This window comes from Pterocles gutturalis, unplaced genomic scaffold, assembly GCF_000699245.1.
Source record: "Pterocles gutturalis isolate BGI_N339 unplaced genomic scaffold, ASM69924v1 scaffold26814, whole genome shotgun sequence".
Lineage (NCBI taxonomy): Eukaryota > Metazoa > Chordata > Aves > Pterocliformes > Pteroclidae > Pterocles > Pterocles gutturalis.
In genome coordinates, this window is record NW_010136547.1 from 1 (window position 1) to 18,318 (window position 18,318).

At 35.8% G+C, this 18,318-nt stretch overlaps 1 protein-coding gene across 1 annotated transcript in view; it reads left to right on the forward strand.

The window, feature by feature from the left end:
* Window positions 1-865: 865 nt before the first annotated feature.
* Window positions 866-18,318, forward strand: part of LOC104468286 (ecotropic viral integration site 5 protein homolog) — a gene marked incomplete at its 5' end in the record, with an annotated part of 51,552 nt that continues 34,099 nt past the window's right edge. Inside the window, 7 exons of the mRNA XM_010082355.1 lie at window positions 866-919; window positions 3,392-3,424; window positions 3,986-4,132; window positions 11,336-11,470; window positions 13,662-13,802; window positions 14,328-14,486; window positions 16,200-16,346. Of these exons, the coding sequence (XP_010080657.1) occupies window positions 866-919; window positions 3,392-3,424; window positions 3,986-4,132; window positions 11,336-11,470; window positions 13,662-13,802; window positions 14,328-14,486; window positions 16,200-16,346 (816 nt within the window). The remainder of the gene's footprint in view (window positions 920-3,391; window positions 3,425-3,985; window positions 4,133-11,335; window positions 11,471-13,661; window positions 13,803-14,327; window positions 14,487-16,199; window positions 16,347-18,318) is intronic.

Genomic DNA, 18,318 nt, shown 5'->3' on the forward strand with positions numbered 1-18,318 from the left:
CAAACCCAAAACAAATCAAAAAACCCCACCAAACCAATGACCCCCAAAAAACCCCAACTACACACACAAAAACCAAAACGAAACCCAAACGAACGAACCAGACCAAACAACTCCAAGTGAACTCTTTCTAGGCCCTGTTTTGTGACCTTATATTAACCATTTCTAACTTACTCTCTTCTGCTAAGAAGCTCTGCTATTTTAGGGAGATAGAAGAAGCACATTGAGTCTGCCTCTTAACCTGGCATTACTGAACTGATATCCATGGCTCAGTTCTTTGGGATACAGATCTCTTCTATCTGAATGCTGACTGCTAAAATTAATAGGCAATATGCTGGTGAAATATGCAATTCAGTTCAATTATTTCTCACTTCTGGGGCATCTGAGGTAAATAATTCCCAGTATAACCTTAGATTACATAAATAATATTATATAACTTCAATTATTGGGAGGAAAAGGAAGGAAATCTTGTAGCTATCTCAGCCTGTTCTAGTGCAGGGAGTGTACTTTCATGTCGCTTAACCATGAAGCCCGTGTCCAGCTCTGTTTATGAAGAGGAGTCTGTCAAGTCTAATGTGTGGTTCCAGGCCCTGTGGTTCACCTGCAGACATACTGCTTTCATCTAAGGCAACAGAGATGCTTTTGTATAACACAAGACTTCTCATCTTTGCTGCATCAAGCTGTTTAAACTCATCTTTTGAGTTGCTCTGTCATATAAAATGATGTTAAAAAGGTCACTAATTATTGTTGTATTTATACCAATTTTCATAGTTGTGATGAGATAAAAAACATTGTTAGCTTGCTTGACTTTTATCATATTTCCAATTCATAAATTGAGAAATACAATTCTTAAATATTTACCTTCCAGAGGTTAAGAACTGAAAATAGACTCTTGAAACAGCGCATAGAAACATTAGAAAAAGTAAGTATGTTGGTGATTAGATTTAATCTGTGTTAATTTATACTTAAATTGACGGCAATTTTATTGTACTAAATGGGAATTTCAGAAGCATAGTTTACTGTTTTTCCTGCTAATCTATGGTGTTTGCTAAGAGTGCTTAGCCAAATAGCATGGCAATAACAAAACAATTAGGGTCAGTGCTTGTAAATATTTAAGGTTGTTATGTCTGGCTCTTAGAGAATATGAAATCAAACATTTTGACATACCCAGCTTTTGTTGTACCATGTTTTTTCTGAATTAGAAGCATCTGTTCAAAGTCCAGAAGACTACAGGAAACAGTAGACTGCTTGGGTGGAAAAGAGGTTATTGTGAGAGAATCCTCAGCTTTGAAAATCTGAAGTTGCTGGGTGTGTTTACGTAGGAGCAAAATGACAGACCTACCACAGACCAGAGAGAGATTGAGATGAAGGCAGATTATTTCATCGCTAGCAAATACAGCAGTAGAGGGGTGGTGTTGCAGCACTCGCATTTAGTACATTCAGTCTTCTGCCATGAATTTGTTTTACACAGTTTTGAGTTTTTATAGTAATTTTGCTGCACGGCGGGGAAGAGTATCTTAAGACACTTCTTGCAGATCTAGTCTGGAATAGAGTTTTGTTAGAGTTCATTGTAACTGGATATAACTTTAAAAGTATGCTTGACAACTGGTGTTGATACATAGCCAACATACAGGCATTGTTCTCCAATGGCCCCTCCTATATTCTGGTATCATACTTCCTGTGACAGATTGCATCTGAGCTGGTCAGCTCTAGAATGAGAATGTTCTTGTCCGTATTAACCACAAATAGCAACTGTCTTTCAACAAACGAAATGGAATGTTCTTGTGAGTTGCAAACAGTTATTCATGTTTCACAGGATAGAAAATGGTAAAGATTCAATTTAGAGTGACATAATTAAAAGATGTCATACTTCAGATGTTAAATCCTTTGCAGTTTCTTGGAAAAAGTGTCAATCTATGTCAAATTCTAATGAATTTATTTCTAAGTTTAGTTTGGAAAAATGCACATAATGAGGACATATTATGAAAGTTGTGACCAAAAGTAAATTTTATAAACATCTTTGTTTCTAATATTGAAGTGCTGATAAAATTAACTGAAAAGAGCAGGCTCTTTTTTAAGACTTTTGAAGCTATAATTATAATTCAGTGTTCTTTTGGTAAATTTATGATAGTAGATACCCCTGTGTTATATTTAAATTAGAGGTTTGAAATTAGTTTTTTTTTTTTTAATTAGGAAGTCCATGACGAACTGCCAGATGCTAGTGCTTTTGCATATTCTGTATTTTATATTTAACTTAGAGGTTTGAAATTAGTTTTTTTTTTTAATTAGGAAGTCCATGACGAACTGCCAGATGCTAGTGCTTTTGCATATTCTGTATTTAAAATTTCAGAATTCACTTCCATAGTATCCTGTTCTGACTTGAATTAGAACATTACAAAATGGGAAAAATATTATCTATTAACTACAGTTTCTGAGGAGTATTATTATCGCAGCATCTGAAAAACAGATCCTAAAGTGTGAACAACCACATTCAGTTCTTCTGTTAGAAATTTGTTTTTATTTTAAAATATTTTTTCCACATCCTAATCTATATTATTTAGTTGTGATTTCCTTAGTGTACCTTAATGACAAACACCTTAAATTCTAAGTAATAGCTCTTGTCACCCAGTTTGAACTTTAATTTTAATAAAAGTTACAAGGACAAAGATAGTATGTAAATCAATGTGTTCTCTGTTGTAAACATGCAACTTGGGGAGGGGAATGCAGTGCTTGTCAGTGTGCCGAAATGAAAATTTCTTTCTTGGAAAACTTTGGCAAGGAAAGACAATCTATGAACTGCTCAATTGAGTTACTGCAAGAGTTCAGTAAAACAAAATATTAGCTGTCTAGTAGAAATTTTCTACTTGTGCCTGTTGGTTTGCACCATTTAACTTTCCTGCTTCATCTTTTTGGAAGCCTTAGTTCTGTATGAATGCCTCGGTGCTTAGTGGAGGTTCCTTTGTGCTCAAATTATGCCTTCCTTTCATGTTGTGGACGGACCATAGACCACATTTCACATCCATACACTAGATCATATCAGACAACGTATCAGTAACTTCTGTTAATTAGGGAAGCAAGCCATTCAGATGAAAATACCCAGTTTCCTGTAAGTGGATTTTAAGTGTTAATGGAAATCTGGCTTTGAGATTTTCTTGTATCAAAGATGGACTGTGTTAAATCTGTTGCAGGAAAGGCTGCTTCCTGGGACTTTCAGGCTGAGTTGTCTTAACTTATATGAAGAGTTGTTAATTTTGCAAAAAAAAAAAGCTTGTACAGAAAATGGGTAGAATTTGGGCATTTTCCTTCTCTCAGCTCTTGTCTCTCATCACTATTATTATCCCTTTGTTTTTTGGTTTTTCTTTTCCTTACTTCTATCTGAATTTTTCCTTTGTAGGAAAGTGCTTCCTTGGCAGATAGATTGATACAGGTATAGTCTTTTAGTCTTTTACTGTATGACTCTCTTCCTACTCTCAAAAACCCCAGACTGCTTTAATGCATGCATATTTGCATGCTGTACTCTACCCCTGCCTTGCTGATTTGGAATAAATATAGAGCTAATCTCTTGCTAGAAACTTGTTTAATTTTGTTTACTAAAAAAATATAAACCCAATACCTGCACGTTATAATATTTTTCCTAACCTAATTTTTTGGTAGAAATTCCTGTGACAAATGGATTCTATGACGCTATATTAACACTGAAATTGAATATTGCTAACTTAAACTCTGCATGTACAGCTGAGTAATATTGCATGAAAGGACTCTTAGTGAATGCAAGTACACAATTGTGCTTGCTAAACGGATGCTGAACTCTGTTATAAAGTACTAAAGCAGCTGTTTAGTGCTATCTTGTCCTAAAATTTCTACCAATTGTACTGTATGCTGTTTGCAAAACCAATCTGATGAAATAAGCAGCTAAGCATCACAAAGGCAGCCTTTCTTGGATTTGTCCTCAATTGCTAAAAAAAAGAAAAAAATATTATGTCCTAAGGGACAAGTGACAAGGGCCCAGGAGGCTGAGGAAAACTACCTCGTAAAACGGGAGCTGGCCACCATCAAACAGCAGAGTGATGAGGCCATTACTAAACTGGAGCAAGCTGAGCATACCATCAGGGAGCTCCAACAGCAGCAGCAATGGGTAAGGAGCCTGACAGCACATCATCTCATCTTTTTCATTCACTTGTGTTTTATTTTTCCTCATCATGACATGGTCTCTGTGCAGTCCTTGTAAATGCCTGTTCGTTGTGATTTGCGTTCTTAAAATTACAGAAACTGGACTGATATTTTGGTCTGCTCTTACTGATAGATGAGATTCATAACCCTGGATAAAAAAACCCAACTAAACAAGCCACAACAAAACACACCAAGCCAAAAAACCCAACAACTAAAAACCCGAACCCAAAATCACACCACCACCAAAGAAATACTAACACAAAACCACACACAAAACCTTTTGGTAGCTCCCAGTGCTGAGAATCTAGCCAAGGCAAATTGTGTCACTCAGAATACTCAGATTTGAGAAGTTGATTCATAATGCCTTTACCTAGCTTCTCGTTTAAATCAAGTCTCTTCCATGTTGAAATTTCTTCTGTGTTTTTTTGGGGGTTTCTGGGGGGGGGTTCTGTTGTTGTTGTTGTTTTGCTTAGCATGCTTAAATTTGCTGTTTGCAAAAAGAGAAGGGTATTGTCCCTGGGTTTGGAACTACGGGACTTTATAAAAATGTGTGCATTTATGTGCAGATAGAGCAGGAAAATAACTTGTAGCATCTATGTGTAATACTGTGTTTTAGGTAGCATAACGTGCAAGACTTCAGACTATTACTGTGAGACTTTGTCTAAGCCACTTACCAAGGGCTCAGTATCTTCTCTTGAGAGAGGGAGGGAAGCAGTTTCAGCAGTCTTCACTTGCTGAGTAAACTGCACTAGCAGTGTTGATGTGAATATGCTCATATTGGTTTAAGTAAGTGGTATCCAAGTATTTTTCTGAAGCCCTGGGCATTTCAGGTGTATGAAATAAAACTTTTCAGAACTACAGCATACTGCAGCTGCTTACCAGATCCGTTAAAGGCAATATAGCAGTTTTACGCATCTTCCACCAAAGCTCTGGAAATATTTGTATCTCACCTTTGAAAGTGGAGATGAGATTTACTGTTAAACTGAAAAGAAATCATAACTTAAACACGACATTATGGAAGTAGTTTATTATGTCTGTTTAATGGATTTTGGTGAAAAAAAGGTACATCTTTTGGAACAGTTGTAAGGCGTTATTAATGAGCTGTTGCTCTGTAGTGTGAAATGCTGCTTTCTGTTTAAGTTTGGCAATTCCTTTAGGGAAAAAACATGAAGAAATTATGATTAGGAAGATGGGGATGTTGTAGAAATACCTTGCAAAATTTTAGATACATTGTAATCTTTCAAGTGAAATAAAATGAGAAATTTTTATAGACTTGGGTAGCCAGCTGTTTACTGTCTGATTACAATACTACGCATGCTTTTGGAATATGTTTTTGGAGACATTAATGTTACTTACCTGTACTCAAAAGTTATTAAAAAGACTAAAATGCTATGTCTATCTATTAGTTAATTGATGGGTAATATGACTTTTAAAGCTAATGCTTTTAATTATGCTGGGGACCTTATTAGGTAGCAGTGATGGGGAAGCCTGACAGGTTGGCTAGGAATGGGAACTCATCCTGAGAAAATTTATAGGTAGCTCTGGATTGCAAAATTGGCTGGATTGGAGCTTGAAGGCAATTTGGACAGGTACTTGCAGGAGTGGTGAGTGAGTAAAATCTAAGAAAAAGCCAGACTTCCTACCCTGCATGCTTGCAGCCTTGTTTTCCTCCACTTAAGCGTGACCGTGACTATAGCAAATAGTCCTGACTATGCTTGGAACTGAGGCTGTAAATCCATGTGGTTATAGAGAGATTTGTGCTAGTAGATGACTAGTTTTGAAGTGTAAGGAATAGTACTGTGGTTTTGAGGACCGTCTGATTTAACTGACAATGTGCTGAAAGTGTTAAGATGGTTTCAGTTAGTGGTTCTCTAGATTATGCTGCATTAGTAAGATTTGATTGAACAGGCTTTTAAAACTTAATTTCTGAGCATGGAGACAGGAGCAACAAATGTGAACAGCTGCATGCACATAGGGCACTACCTAGTGGAAATCCATTAATTTTGGCATTTTGCTTTGAGTACACCAATAAATCTTTTTGCCACTTCCTAGGACCAGTAGCTTTGCTCTTGGCAATACTCCTCTTCAGTATTGTCATATGAATATTGGCTTTAATGTTTTCTTTCTCCAGTTATTTCTGTTTTGTTTGAGCAAAACAATTGCACGATGAACTTGTAAATGGCTGCATAGTTTATCTGTACTTATTTAAAGGTACAGCATCTATCCTACATATTTTATCTACATCTTTTCCAATTTTGAGTTGTCTGTTTAGGATAGAAACTGTAAAGCTTCTGAATAGGAATATATGAAAAGAACTGCCTAGGGATACTTGTGTCTGCCTCTTCTGAACAGCACTATGGGATTTAAAAAAAAAAAAAAAAAAAAAAACCAAAACACAACCCACTTTTACTTGTAAGCTATAAGGCAGGAGAAATAAGAGTAGGGTTTTTTGTTTTGCTGGTAGCAAAAATATTATCTAAACCATAGTATTTCAGAGAAGGGTAACATACCCCTCATAAAAAGGTTAGGCATTTGTATTTAAATATTATCTAGGGCTTATTCTGTCTGCTCTATGATACTTGATAGCACAAGTTGGATGGCTTAAAGGTAAGTATTGAAAACACTTACAGGACCTGTGTGTATATGACTAGATTCTCCATTGCAGCGCGTCTGTGTAAGGCTGAATACAGAGATGGGTAGAGGAGTATTCTTTTGACTGAAGTCCAACACCAGAAGCCCAAATTACATGCAACTTTCATTTTTCCTCTGCCTGCAGTATTTATAGAGAGCTTTTAGTTGAACCAGAATGACTTTATTACAAAGTGTTGAGTCTACTTAGAGAGGTTCTTCTTACCATTGCTTATTAGTGAAAGGAAGATCTGCTATAGTACTTCTCTCATATGACCTGAAAATAGTACTAATAATAATATGATAAATCATATACTAAGTGTCATCAAGTGTATTCTACATATTTCTGAACATATTTAAGGTCATTTGGAAGGCGTGAAGGAAGTGGAAAATAATATGGTTTGAGATGGAGACTTCACATTTAATTTTACTTTGTATGTGAACTTTTATGTCTTAGTAGAGAACAACTCTGACATGTAAGGTTTTAAAAACAGTGTATAACCTGTACAATTTTTTTGGTATTGATAACTAGGAAAAAGTAATTGTAAAGATAATACTATTCTGAAGTGCTCTTGGAGTTCAGTGCTTCAGCTACCTGAGCATTTGCCTAAATGGTTTTGAAGAGCATGGTACTGATCTGTCTTTGGCACATCTAATCTTTAAATAGAAAAACTTGCAAAAAGCTTCTAGATGTGGTGAGTACAAAAGATTAAGAGGAAGGTGGTTTCTTCCTCATACTGCTAGTAAATCAAGAACTGCATAGAGGAAGTTGTGCCTGACTTCAACAGAATGCGGAAGGTTTTCTTTTGAGGTGTGCTGAGAGCAATGGTATTTGAGTTTGGGGTGAGGGTAATCAGCCTGTTCTAACCTACTCATGATAATTACATGCTGAAGTTTGGGGTTTTTTTCCTCAGTTCTTTTCCTCCTATTGTTTCTGAATGGATAAGGTAGCTTCTGCTGAATGTATAAAAATGAATAATGTAATTATTTCTGCCAGTTAAATCCACCTCCAAAACAGGAATCTCAGTATTTCCCAGTAATACTCTAATTTGCAATGATTACCCAGTTCATCAGTCTGAATGCTTGAAAATTGCATCTGAGAAATGAAAGGCAGTACAAGCTAAAATTGCTTCACATCTTACTTTTAAGAAGGTTCAAGTGTATTATGTGAAAATAGAATTTTAATTGACTAAACATCCAGATGAAGCATATGCATTTTGCAAGGTAATTTATAGCCATGTATTTATCTATTGCTGCAGCAACTCCATATTGTGTAGTTTCTTTTCGGGAACTCAAGCTAAAATGACTAATAATTAAGAGCATAATAATTGATATAGGGAATATATGCTTGTAAATGAGTGTTACAACATTATAGAAGACCTCACTTGATTTTACAATACACTTTTTGTATATTATGTTCTGATTTGCCATTAAAAAGCAGAAAATAAAAATACTGCATTTAGTACAGTACTATAGTGAGTGCTTAAATGTGTAAAAGTTAGCTGGGCAGCTGCTGAACAACCTGTTAGTTGCCCTTAGGTATAGAGTACTGGAAAAACATTCAGTAATTATATATAATAATCTGTTATTGGCCAGAATAATATTAGGAATGGTTGTGTCAGTCTCTGAGAATTTACTATTTCTGAGATATTAAGAAAAGTTGGGAGAAAAATCTTTCTTTCAGACGCAAATGGATGTGGAACTACATTTTTAGTGCTTTATATGACAGACATCTTTTCAAAACAGCCAAGAAAAACAGTGTTACTGTGGTTAAAACATTTGACTGGTGCTTAGAAATCTGGATTCACATTGTGTTTTTTGTCAAATTCTAGGGCTCAAGGCAAATATATAAAAGGAGGGTTTTTTGCTAAAGGTCAGTCTTAAAATAATTTTCAAACATTATTTTGACTACAAACCTGTGTTACCTTTATGTACTAAATTATTAAAATTCTGTTTTGTTGTTTTTTAAGGAGCAAAAAGTCACAACTTTTAACTTGTGAATATTATTTTTTAAATCTGTTTTGATCTTGGCTGTATTTTTTTGCCAGTCTATCAAGACTTGAATTAAAGTTTGTTGTGGCTAAGTAGATAAGTAGTGCTAACATATTCCGTAGGCATGTGAAATATAAAGAAAGATTTAAAGGAGGCATAACTTGTGCCTGAAACTGAATAAGTAACTTTTCTTATACTCTCCATTACTTATTATGTGGCAAACATCAGTTAGATTTTTTTTTTTGGTAGTCCAGAACTATCTAGAGTACACTTACATGTTGTTGCAAAATCAGGATGTATTCAGCTGTTCAAATCTGCTGTTTTATTTCAATTTCTTGGAAGGCACAAGAGGACTTTCTACCTGTGGAAAGCATGCTGTTGTTCTTGTTCAGTTTGTATCATAAGCAGAATCTGGAACAAGAAATGCAGAGTCTATTTAAGTTGCTGTGTGTATCATCTGGTGAACTAGTACAAACAGAGAGGGAATAGGAGAGCTGTTGCCTGTTCTCCGTGTCTGCATGTCATTACATATGCTACTTATGCTCCAATGTCACGTGAAACAATTGTAGAAATGCATCAGCATTGTCCACCCTCCTCTCCTTACACTCAAATCAAGGCTACCTCACTGCTTGCTGGGGCGAAGACACTGTGGGCTGAAAATAATATTAATTCAATGAGTCTTGTATAAAGGAAAATTAATATTAGATATAGTATGATCTTTGTATGTTAAGCATTCTGTGTTCAACTGCAGTTAAGTGGGATGAGCGTTTAAATTGATATTTTCAGTGAGACTAAAGAATGCCTGCATAACCTCTATTTGTCCTTTAATGCTTTGTATATATCCCCTCTGTTATAGCTTGCTGTAGACATATATATAAGAAGTACAATAAATTGTAACACTAAGGTTGGTTAGTGTAGATTTTGAATTTGGGTTGTACTGTAAGTCATGTTGAAAGGCTTAGTTGGCAGAAGTATAAAAATAAATGAGAAACCCTTTCCTTGACCATGTAGTTACATATTGTAAATCCTTGTTTTGTCGCTTGCCTTCGGTTTGTGCATTAAAGGTCAGGGAACATCATACCCTAACAGAAGCATATGGAACTGAAGACTTTTCTGTTAATTTTGTCAACAGTTTTTAAATGCAGAAAACTAAATTGTTTGATGCAAACATAAAATAAAGAAAGAAAAAGTTGTATATTTAGTATAATAAATACTTTATGTATTTTGAAGTTGCCCTGTTAATTGAATAAAACTTCATCTATGAATCCAAGTATAGTATTTGTTGTTCACAGTGTAGTTAATAGCATCAAAGGTGTATTAAATTATTTCCCTTTAAATTTGATTTTCAGAGTAGGTTTGCATACACAGTAACTAGGCAACTACGCTTTGGGGATTTTGACACCCATTTTTTTTTCCTAAATGGGAAATTTAAATGCTGATTTAGGGTAGCATGGCCATCAGTGAGTCTTACAATCTGTGATGAATTTTAAGTCATTTTAAAGTGACCCAAGAAAGAAAGAAAATGTCTTTTTCAACTATTGACTGGAGGAAAAAAGTGGGGCTTTTGAATATAAATGCTTAGTATGACTTCAGTTGGATGTATCTGCTGAAGATGCAGTTTCAGGAAATTGTGCTTTAACAAGTGAAAGGGTAGATCTCACTTTTAATTCCAGCTAATCACCAATCAAGAAATAAGCTAATGGTGAATTAACTTACTTGAGCAGACTCTGGTTTGTTTTTTTTTCCCTTCCCGCTGAAGTTTGGAAAGGGTGACCTTAAGTTCTGAATTGCTGTTTTATTACTTGAGGGGAATGTGTTTGGGTGTGCAAAGCTGACTGGAGATAGCCTTGGAGTAAGTCCTGTTTGGAAAGAACCAAATTTCTTTGTAGCTTGGGCCTGTGCTGCCTGTCTAGAAGGGGCTACACTGCTAGTTGTGCCTGTATTTTCATAAATCCCCAGGGCTGGCCCCAGAAGAGAATCTGTGAAGCAATATGTATAGTGTGAGCAAACAAGAGCCAAGGGTTGGAGTGGAAGAAAGGAGCAAACCAGAGGGATTGTGCATTGACACATACATGGCTTTATTTTAAATCCAAGATTATGGAAGTCTTCTGTTGAATCAGAGTTTAAGTGAGTAGGGATCAAGAGAGGTACTGGTATTAACCTTGTAACTAGCTAGTCTTTCCTGAGCATCTTTTTCTGTATATCACAAAATAATCGCAGATCCTTTGAGAATTTTTCAGTTTGAGTAACAATGAGAGAAAAGTGTGAGTTGTTGCTCATCAGTATTAATGGGGGTCTCAGTTTGGGTCTTACACATTTGGCTGTGTGGAGGTGCAGTTGTTTGAGAGGCACAGCATTAGGGTTCTTACTGTTAGCAGTCTGGATGGACATGTTTGTAGGCTTGTATAAGGTAAGGTCTTCTGTTGATCTTAAGCTAATATTCCTAATGTTAAGCATTTGAATGTACTTTTCACTCCAAATCTGGCATATAAAATACCTTTTAAACCATCTGTGTTTTATACTAAATGTATTTCTGCAAACTTTGTAGCATAAATGCAGTTCACGATACAGTGAAGACTTTGTGCTACAGCTGGAAAAAGAGCTGGTGCAAGCCAGGCTGAGTGAAGCAGAATCCCATTGTGCCCTGAAGGAGATGCAAGATAAAGTTCTAGAGATGGAAAAGGTAAATCCAACCAGGACCCTTTGTGTAAAATAGCACTAAATGCAAAATACAGGTCCCTGTAATTCGCTGCATAACTGTGCTCTAGAATCTTCTAGAAGAGAAGTTTTCATGATTGCAAGATGCTTTTCAAATGTGAAGTTACTATAGCAAAAAACTCTAAGATCTGCTTGCACTGGCAAAGGTTTGTGAAGAACAGATCACTTCTCTTCTGTTCCTGAAGCCCACTGCAGTGGAAGACTTGGATTCTGGTAGAGTTTTTACAGTAATCATCAATTGTTTCAAAATTACGTCCTGCAAAAAGAGCACAGTAGGCTTAGGATAAGCATTGAGGTGATGCTAAACTAAATAGTTTGGGAGGGGAGAAGGAAAGAGTTTAACATTACCATTCCCAGGTCTTGAGTTCTTGAGTGTCTCCCACTTTGTCTCATTATGGGCAGGGAAAGAATACCTCCACTGTTCATTATCAGAATCTCTCCTGCTTTTTGGGTGCCATCCCAGCTTGTAACTGCAGATGCCAGAGTTTAAGCTGTACTCAAACCAACTGTTAAATGTTTACCTTTCTTTGAAGAAAACCTTAACTGCAAAATAAGATGGAAAAAAAGGAAAAAAAAAAAAGCCCACTAATTGACCTAACATAAAGCATACTTGTAAGATCCTGTTGTATTGGCTTTGGAAATGATTTCCTCATGGAAATTTTAGAGAGCTGTGTAGTCAGTAATGTAGCCAGAACTTACTAGCTAATTAGATTAACCCACTGGAATCAAGATTTCACTTTTTTAATTATCTGAGGGGCTTGATGGGAGTCTGTCACGCTCGTAGTGTGATTAGTTTTTACTGTACTGAACACTGGGAAGAATTCAGGATCTAAGCTATTTGAAGTTCAAAAACAGACTACTTCTTTACTTAACCTTCACCAGCATGAAGACAGCATACGCTGAAAACTTCAATGTGAAGAAAAACTGGAGCAGTGGGGGAAATTCCAGTGTTCCAGACAAACTGAGATGTACAGTACTATTTTAGTCTGTCATAATGAACTTAGACACATGAGGAAGTGACTGAAGGTAATTCCATCAAATTCCTGCAAATAAAGTTCTTGATTTCTCTTAGTGATGTGTCATGTGACCTGGGAAACTGCTCAATAACTAAAGACTTCCATGGCTATCTTGACAGTGATACAAACATTCAGAAACACAACCTATCACTTCCTATGTTTGCCAAGACTTGGGTCCCATGATTTTGAAACATGGCGATGCTAATAAATGGCTGTTGTACTGTGTTCTGCTAATGTTAATAATGTAGTTTTACTCTCAGCTCTCAAGAAAACCTGGCAATTGTCACAGTATTACTTATCTTAAAAAATATTTGATTTTGCTGAAAATTACTATTGAGAAATACAGTAGAAAATGATTAAGCACAGTTCAACTTTGAGTACTTGGTGATGAATGATTTGGTGTAGGCATATTGTAGTTAGGCAGACTATGTCCTTTTTCTTCCCCTGTTTTTTTTCCCTAGATGTCCCTTGTTATGCTTTCATTACTGTTTTACTTTCTCCCAGGTCACTCCTGCTTTGTGTTTTCTTGTTTTCTGTTTAGCTTTCTGCAGTCTTTCTACTTTTTCCTCCTGTCTTTTGTAAACATCCATGCACTTTCATCTGTAAGAGCTTTTCTTGACTGGTTGTTGTTTATAAATGTTAATGGATGGTTCCTTTGTCAACATATCTTTTCTCCTTTTCAGAGGCAGATGACCTACCTACTTCATAAAAACTAAATTTCCATTTATTTTTTTTCCTGTAGGGCTAAATAAAATTGAACTCTTAAAAGTGTAATTTCAGTTCCTCATTTGCTTTACTTTTATCAGCTAGCTCAAAATCTTTCAGATTGCTTTCTGTATTTTTGATGATGTGTGCAAAATAGTGTAACTAATGCTTTGGTAGGGATACCATCTGGGGAAATCTGGAAGTCAGAATGCCTAAAACTACCTTGTCAAATTTTTTCTGTATTTGGCAGTTGGAAGATACTTAGGCACACGTTCTATATTAGATTTTTGAGGGGAATTTATTTTGCAAGGGATGTGTGATTAAGAAAATTTTATTACTAATAAGAGTTACCATTCCATTCTGTATTCTTCGAGTGGGTCTCACAAAGCACAATTTTATTCAAATACATTTTTAAGAGGACGGTCCTTGTTGCAGAGGAACAGCTCTCTCCCTGATGAGGAAAATGTTGCTAGACTACAAGAAGAACTGATTGCAGTAAAATTAAGAGAAGCAGAAGCTCTGATGGGTCTCAAAGAACTAAGGGAGCAAGTCAAAGATTTGGAGGAACACTGGCAGGTATGGGTAGTAATACACTTCTAACCATTTTTATTTTCAGTGAATGATGATAAAACAAAAGACTATGAAACTTTGAGATGTAGAGATCTCATAGAAACTAGTGATTGTGGAACAAGCCACTGAGGTGAGAAAATCTTTAAATATAGCTGCCACAAGAAACTTTACTTGAAAAGTATGGTAGGAATTGGTCCCTAGTTGTTATAGATGGCAGAGAGCCTGTGCTACCAGCTAACCATTCTGGTAGAAAGGAAGTACCTGATCCTGCTTCACTGAATGTTAATAAGGGCTAGAAATAAGCAAATTCTCAGGACATACTTGTAATTCACTGACTTACTATGGTTGGGAAGGACTGTCTCCAGTTTTTTAACTGTCTGCTCTTAAAATGAATAAGTTTCCATGGGTTTCTAGTTTTTAGGACAGAAGCACTGTAGCAACCTGTCCCTATATAGCTCTGAGACCTTAAGTGAAATAAGGGAACACCAGGAAAGAGCAGGCATTACCAGCAATGGCATGCTATTTTTTTAGCGTCATCTGGCTCGTACCACTGGAAGATGGAAAGATCCTCCCAGAAAAAACACAGTGAATGAGCTACAGGATGAGCTGATGACAGTCAGATTGAGAGAAGCAGAAACTCAGGCTGAACTGAAGGAGACCAAACAAAGAATGATGGAGATGGAAACACAGGTATGTTACTGAACACTAGCATGTGTGAATTGAGATGAATGCTGGCAAATGGGTGTCAAATGGTAGATATCCGATGATGGTCTTTATCATCTACAGGCTGGAATTCAGTTCCAAAATGTGCTTTAATGCTGTGAGACTAGGAGGGAAACTCTAGTGCATACAGTCAAACTTACTTCGATGTCTTTTCTCTAGTCTTTTCCAGAACTAAGCCTTCTGACTTCTCATTGGACTAATCGGTAGACTCTGTGAATGTGTGTGAATCTTCATTAAATTGTAACTGGTGTAACAACAAAAGAACATTTAAGTTGTTTTAAATTTCACAAACCTAGTTGATGATTCTGATAATAGTAATTCTAATTCTTTAAATGGCAGTGTTTTCTTTCTTCTGGTGAAATTGCCTATACTAGATTGTCCACTGAGGTCATGGATCTGGTTACTGAACAGTGGACTCTCAGCAGAACAGCTGCATGTTGTCAGGTTTTTTAGCAGAAGCTTTACCTTTTATGTGCCAGAAAAGAAAAGCATGATTCACCATTGCTGAGATTTGTGCAGAAAAGACAAAAATAACTTGTTTGCCAAGATCTTTTTTGTGTTATCAGGGAATAAGTTGTCATTAAGCAAACAAATCTGACATGAAAGTGCACTGAAGTTGTTGGGTTCATATTATATTAGTAAACTTTCAACTGAATCAGTAAGCACAATGTGCTGTTGATTGAGAAGGATTTCTAACAGGCTTTTAAGAAATCTTCCCGTGAAATCCCTGCTAAATGTAACTGCTACTTGAAGGAGACCTGTGCATCCAAAAGACTAAAAAAAACCAAACAAAAACTTTACTTGACAAGCTTCAGCAATCCCAGAAGCCAGGAGAGCGTGTAAGGATGTGCTACTAAAGAGAAATGAGCTAACTGCAAGGCACATGGTGGCTTATTTCTGACAGAGGCACAACTTTATACCAACTGAATAAAAGTTTCCTCTTGTCTTAACTTTTAAAGTTTTCATTGAAGTGCTAATACTGTTCCACTACAATTAATGTGTGCTTTTTTGTTGCTTTTTTCCCGTCTATGTGTTTTAGTCAGTAGAGGGCATAGGTATCCTGCTGTCTGGATTACACATATTAAAGTCATAAGACATTTTAGGTACTTCTCACTTCAGTGTTATGCATTGAGTCTTTGTATGTGCTTATGCTGTTTAGCTGTCATTTGACAGAAATGCATTGGTTCTCGTGGTATGTGCCTGTCTATGCATAGCTTCATATAAAAAAGGTGTGATTTGTATTAATGCACTGATCTTAATTAAGGTGCCACGTTACTTTCAGGAATTCACTGGACAGAGACATGCACATATTCTGACATACCTGATGTTTCTTGGATGCGTCAGCTTGTTGCTGTAGTTGGGATGCAAGTTCACAAGATCTTTGCATGACCTAAGCAAGAGATGGGAAAAAACAGATGTACAGGAGCTTTGCCATAATGTTCTTTAACTCATCATGAGTCATCTGTTCTTTAAGAACAGTTTGAATAACCTGGTCATAAACCAAATGTCATGCCAACTTTTCTGATTACACTTAGAAAATTCTGAATGCTTTTTTATCAAAGGTTTTTTATAGTAAATGATCTACAAGTCTTTCTTGTCAGACTTTGGGGGGTTAAATTGGTATCAAAGATCTTTCTTTAACATGCATTTTATTTCTTTTTTTTTGGTCGTAAATTTCAGAATCAGATCAATAGTAACCATTTACGAAGGGCAGAGCAAGAGATTACCAACCTACAGGGGAAGGTACAGTATCTTTCTGCACAGAACAAAGGACTTCTTGCTCAGTTGAATGAGGCAAAACGTAGGCAAGCAGAGATTGAATGCAAGGTAAACAACATAATGAATAGACTATTTGTGTTCTAATGTATATGTACTTTTTAGTCTTGTCCTCTGTTGCTGGGTTGAATTGTGTCTTAAATGAGAAGTAGAAATCACAAAATGAAAACTTTCTTTTACTGATTTGACAATATAATACTGAATTTGCCATCTCACAAAAATCACATGAGGTTTTGACAGAGCTGCTGCTTTGTGGTCCCACAAAGACAAACTTACTTTCAAGTGTGGTTCTACTCAGAAAATTGTCTTTGTATAACATATACAAAGGTGCTCTTACACAACAGATTCTGATCACTGTGATTGTCTTTAGTGCAGAAGAGGTTTGTTACTTCAACACTGGCTATTACTGCAGAATTAGTTTAGGTTCCAAAAAAGGGAGTAAAAGTAGTATTTGAATGGGGTGGCCTACAGAAGGGAGAGTTACAGTAGTCAGTGCCTAGTAGTAACCAAACTTAAGGGGACAACCAAAAATGTTGGGTGAAAGAGTAATTTTTATTACTGTTAATGCACAAAAGAGAGCCCAATCTGATGTTTGAATCTCAGATTGAATTAGTTATTTTTGTAACCATTTCCATAACCATTTACTAATTACTTATCTTTTTAACTTGTGCATGTAGTATGCACAAGAAATACAGGGTAAGTCATACAAGCTTTTTCCTCTTAACTTGGGTGAGAATTTTCCTGAAATTGTGCCTGATAATTACTTCAAAAAAGGACAGTATTAGTTGACGAATCACTATAGTTAAGATATTACTTGCTAAAGAAATGAAAACAACTTTTTACTTAAATTGTATTTCCAAAAGATGTATGAATAGTCTTTTATGAAATAAGCTAGTGCTGAGCAGTCAGTAATTTCTAAACAGGATACTTATTAGTATGTTAAAAATAATACTGTAGTATGAGATGGATAATTAGAATACTGTTTAATAAACTCTGTGAACTGGCAACTTGAGAGCAGATGCTATTATATAATTTGTTGTTCATGATCACATCTTAATTTTGCCTTTAATCAAACCTTTTTCATGTGTGTACTACTTGTTTCTATTCTCATTCATGCTGGACACTTATTGGTTGAGTGTTTGTTTTTCAGTTTTATCCAATATACGTACATTTTGCTTGTTGATACCATGAATACCCCAAAGACTGCATTAGCTGCAATTCCATCAAAGGCTTCTGGGAACAGTATGAATAGAGAGTGTAGTTTGACTGGTTTATCACTGAAACTTAGCCTGGAGATTAAATTACATCCTTTTTAATATGCATAGTTTTGCTATGATATCACACTTCTCAAGTTTTACAGATTTTCATTTCTTGTAACTTATTTTCTCGAGGATAATGCATAAATCTAGGCAATTTAGTTGTGTAGCAATCTCTGATCTTGTGTTCATTACTCAAAGCCATAGTGTGTAATTTGTAATTGGCAATTTCTTGCTAGTGTTTTGCTTTGGTTAGCTTCATTTTGCTGAAAGAACTATGATTTTTGTTGTTGTTCAGTTGTTTTAAAGAAAATTAAGAAAATAAATAACTGAGATGTACTCCAGGTATTTCAGGGTTGTTTTAGGTTTTCATTTCTCTTGTTGTCTTGCCAGTTCCATTTGTTTGCAATGGAACCTGAGTCTAAAGTGCGTTGAAGTTGTAACTTCTACCGACTCATCAAACTCCATCACAAGCTTTTAGGAAACAAGACAATTAGTCTTAACTAGATGAAATTACTTCTACTGACTGTTTTTTTTACCATAATCACTGGTTTCCTAAATGCTGGGGTTTTTTTAATGCTGAGATTATTATTGATTTTTAATATTCACAGTCTTGGTGACATGTCTTTTCATATAACCCATAACTTTTTTGTTTGATTGGTTTTTGATACTGAATGTCCTCATTAATCCTTAAGAGATTGAGAGGGTGTAGTCAATGTTCTGAAGTTTTTATGTTGACTATACAAAGAGTAATATGTCTTTAACCT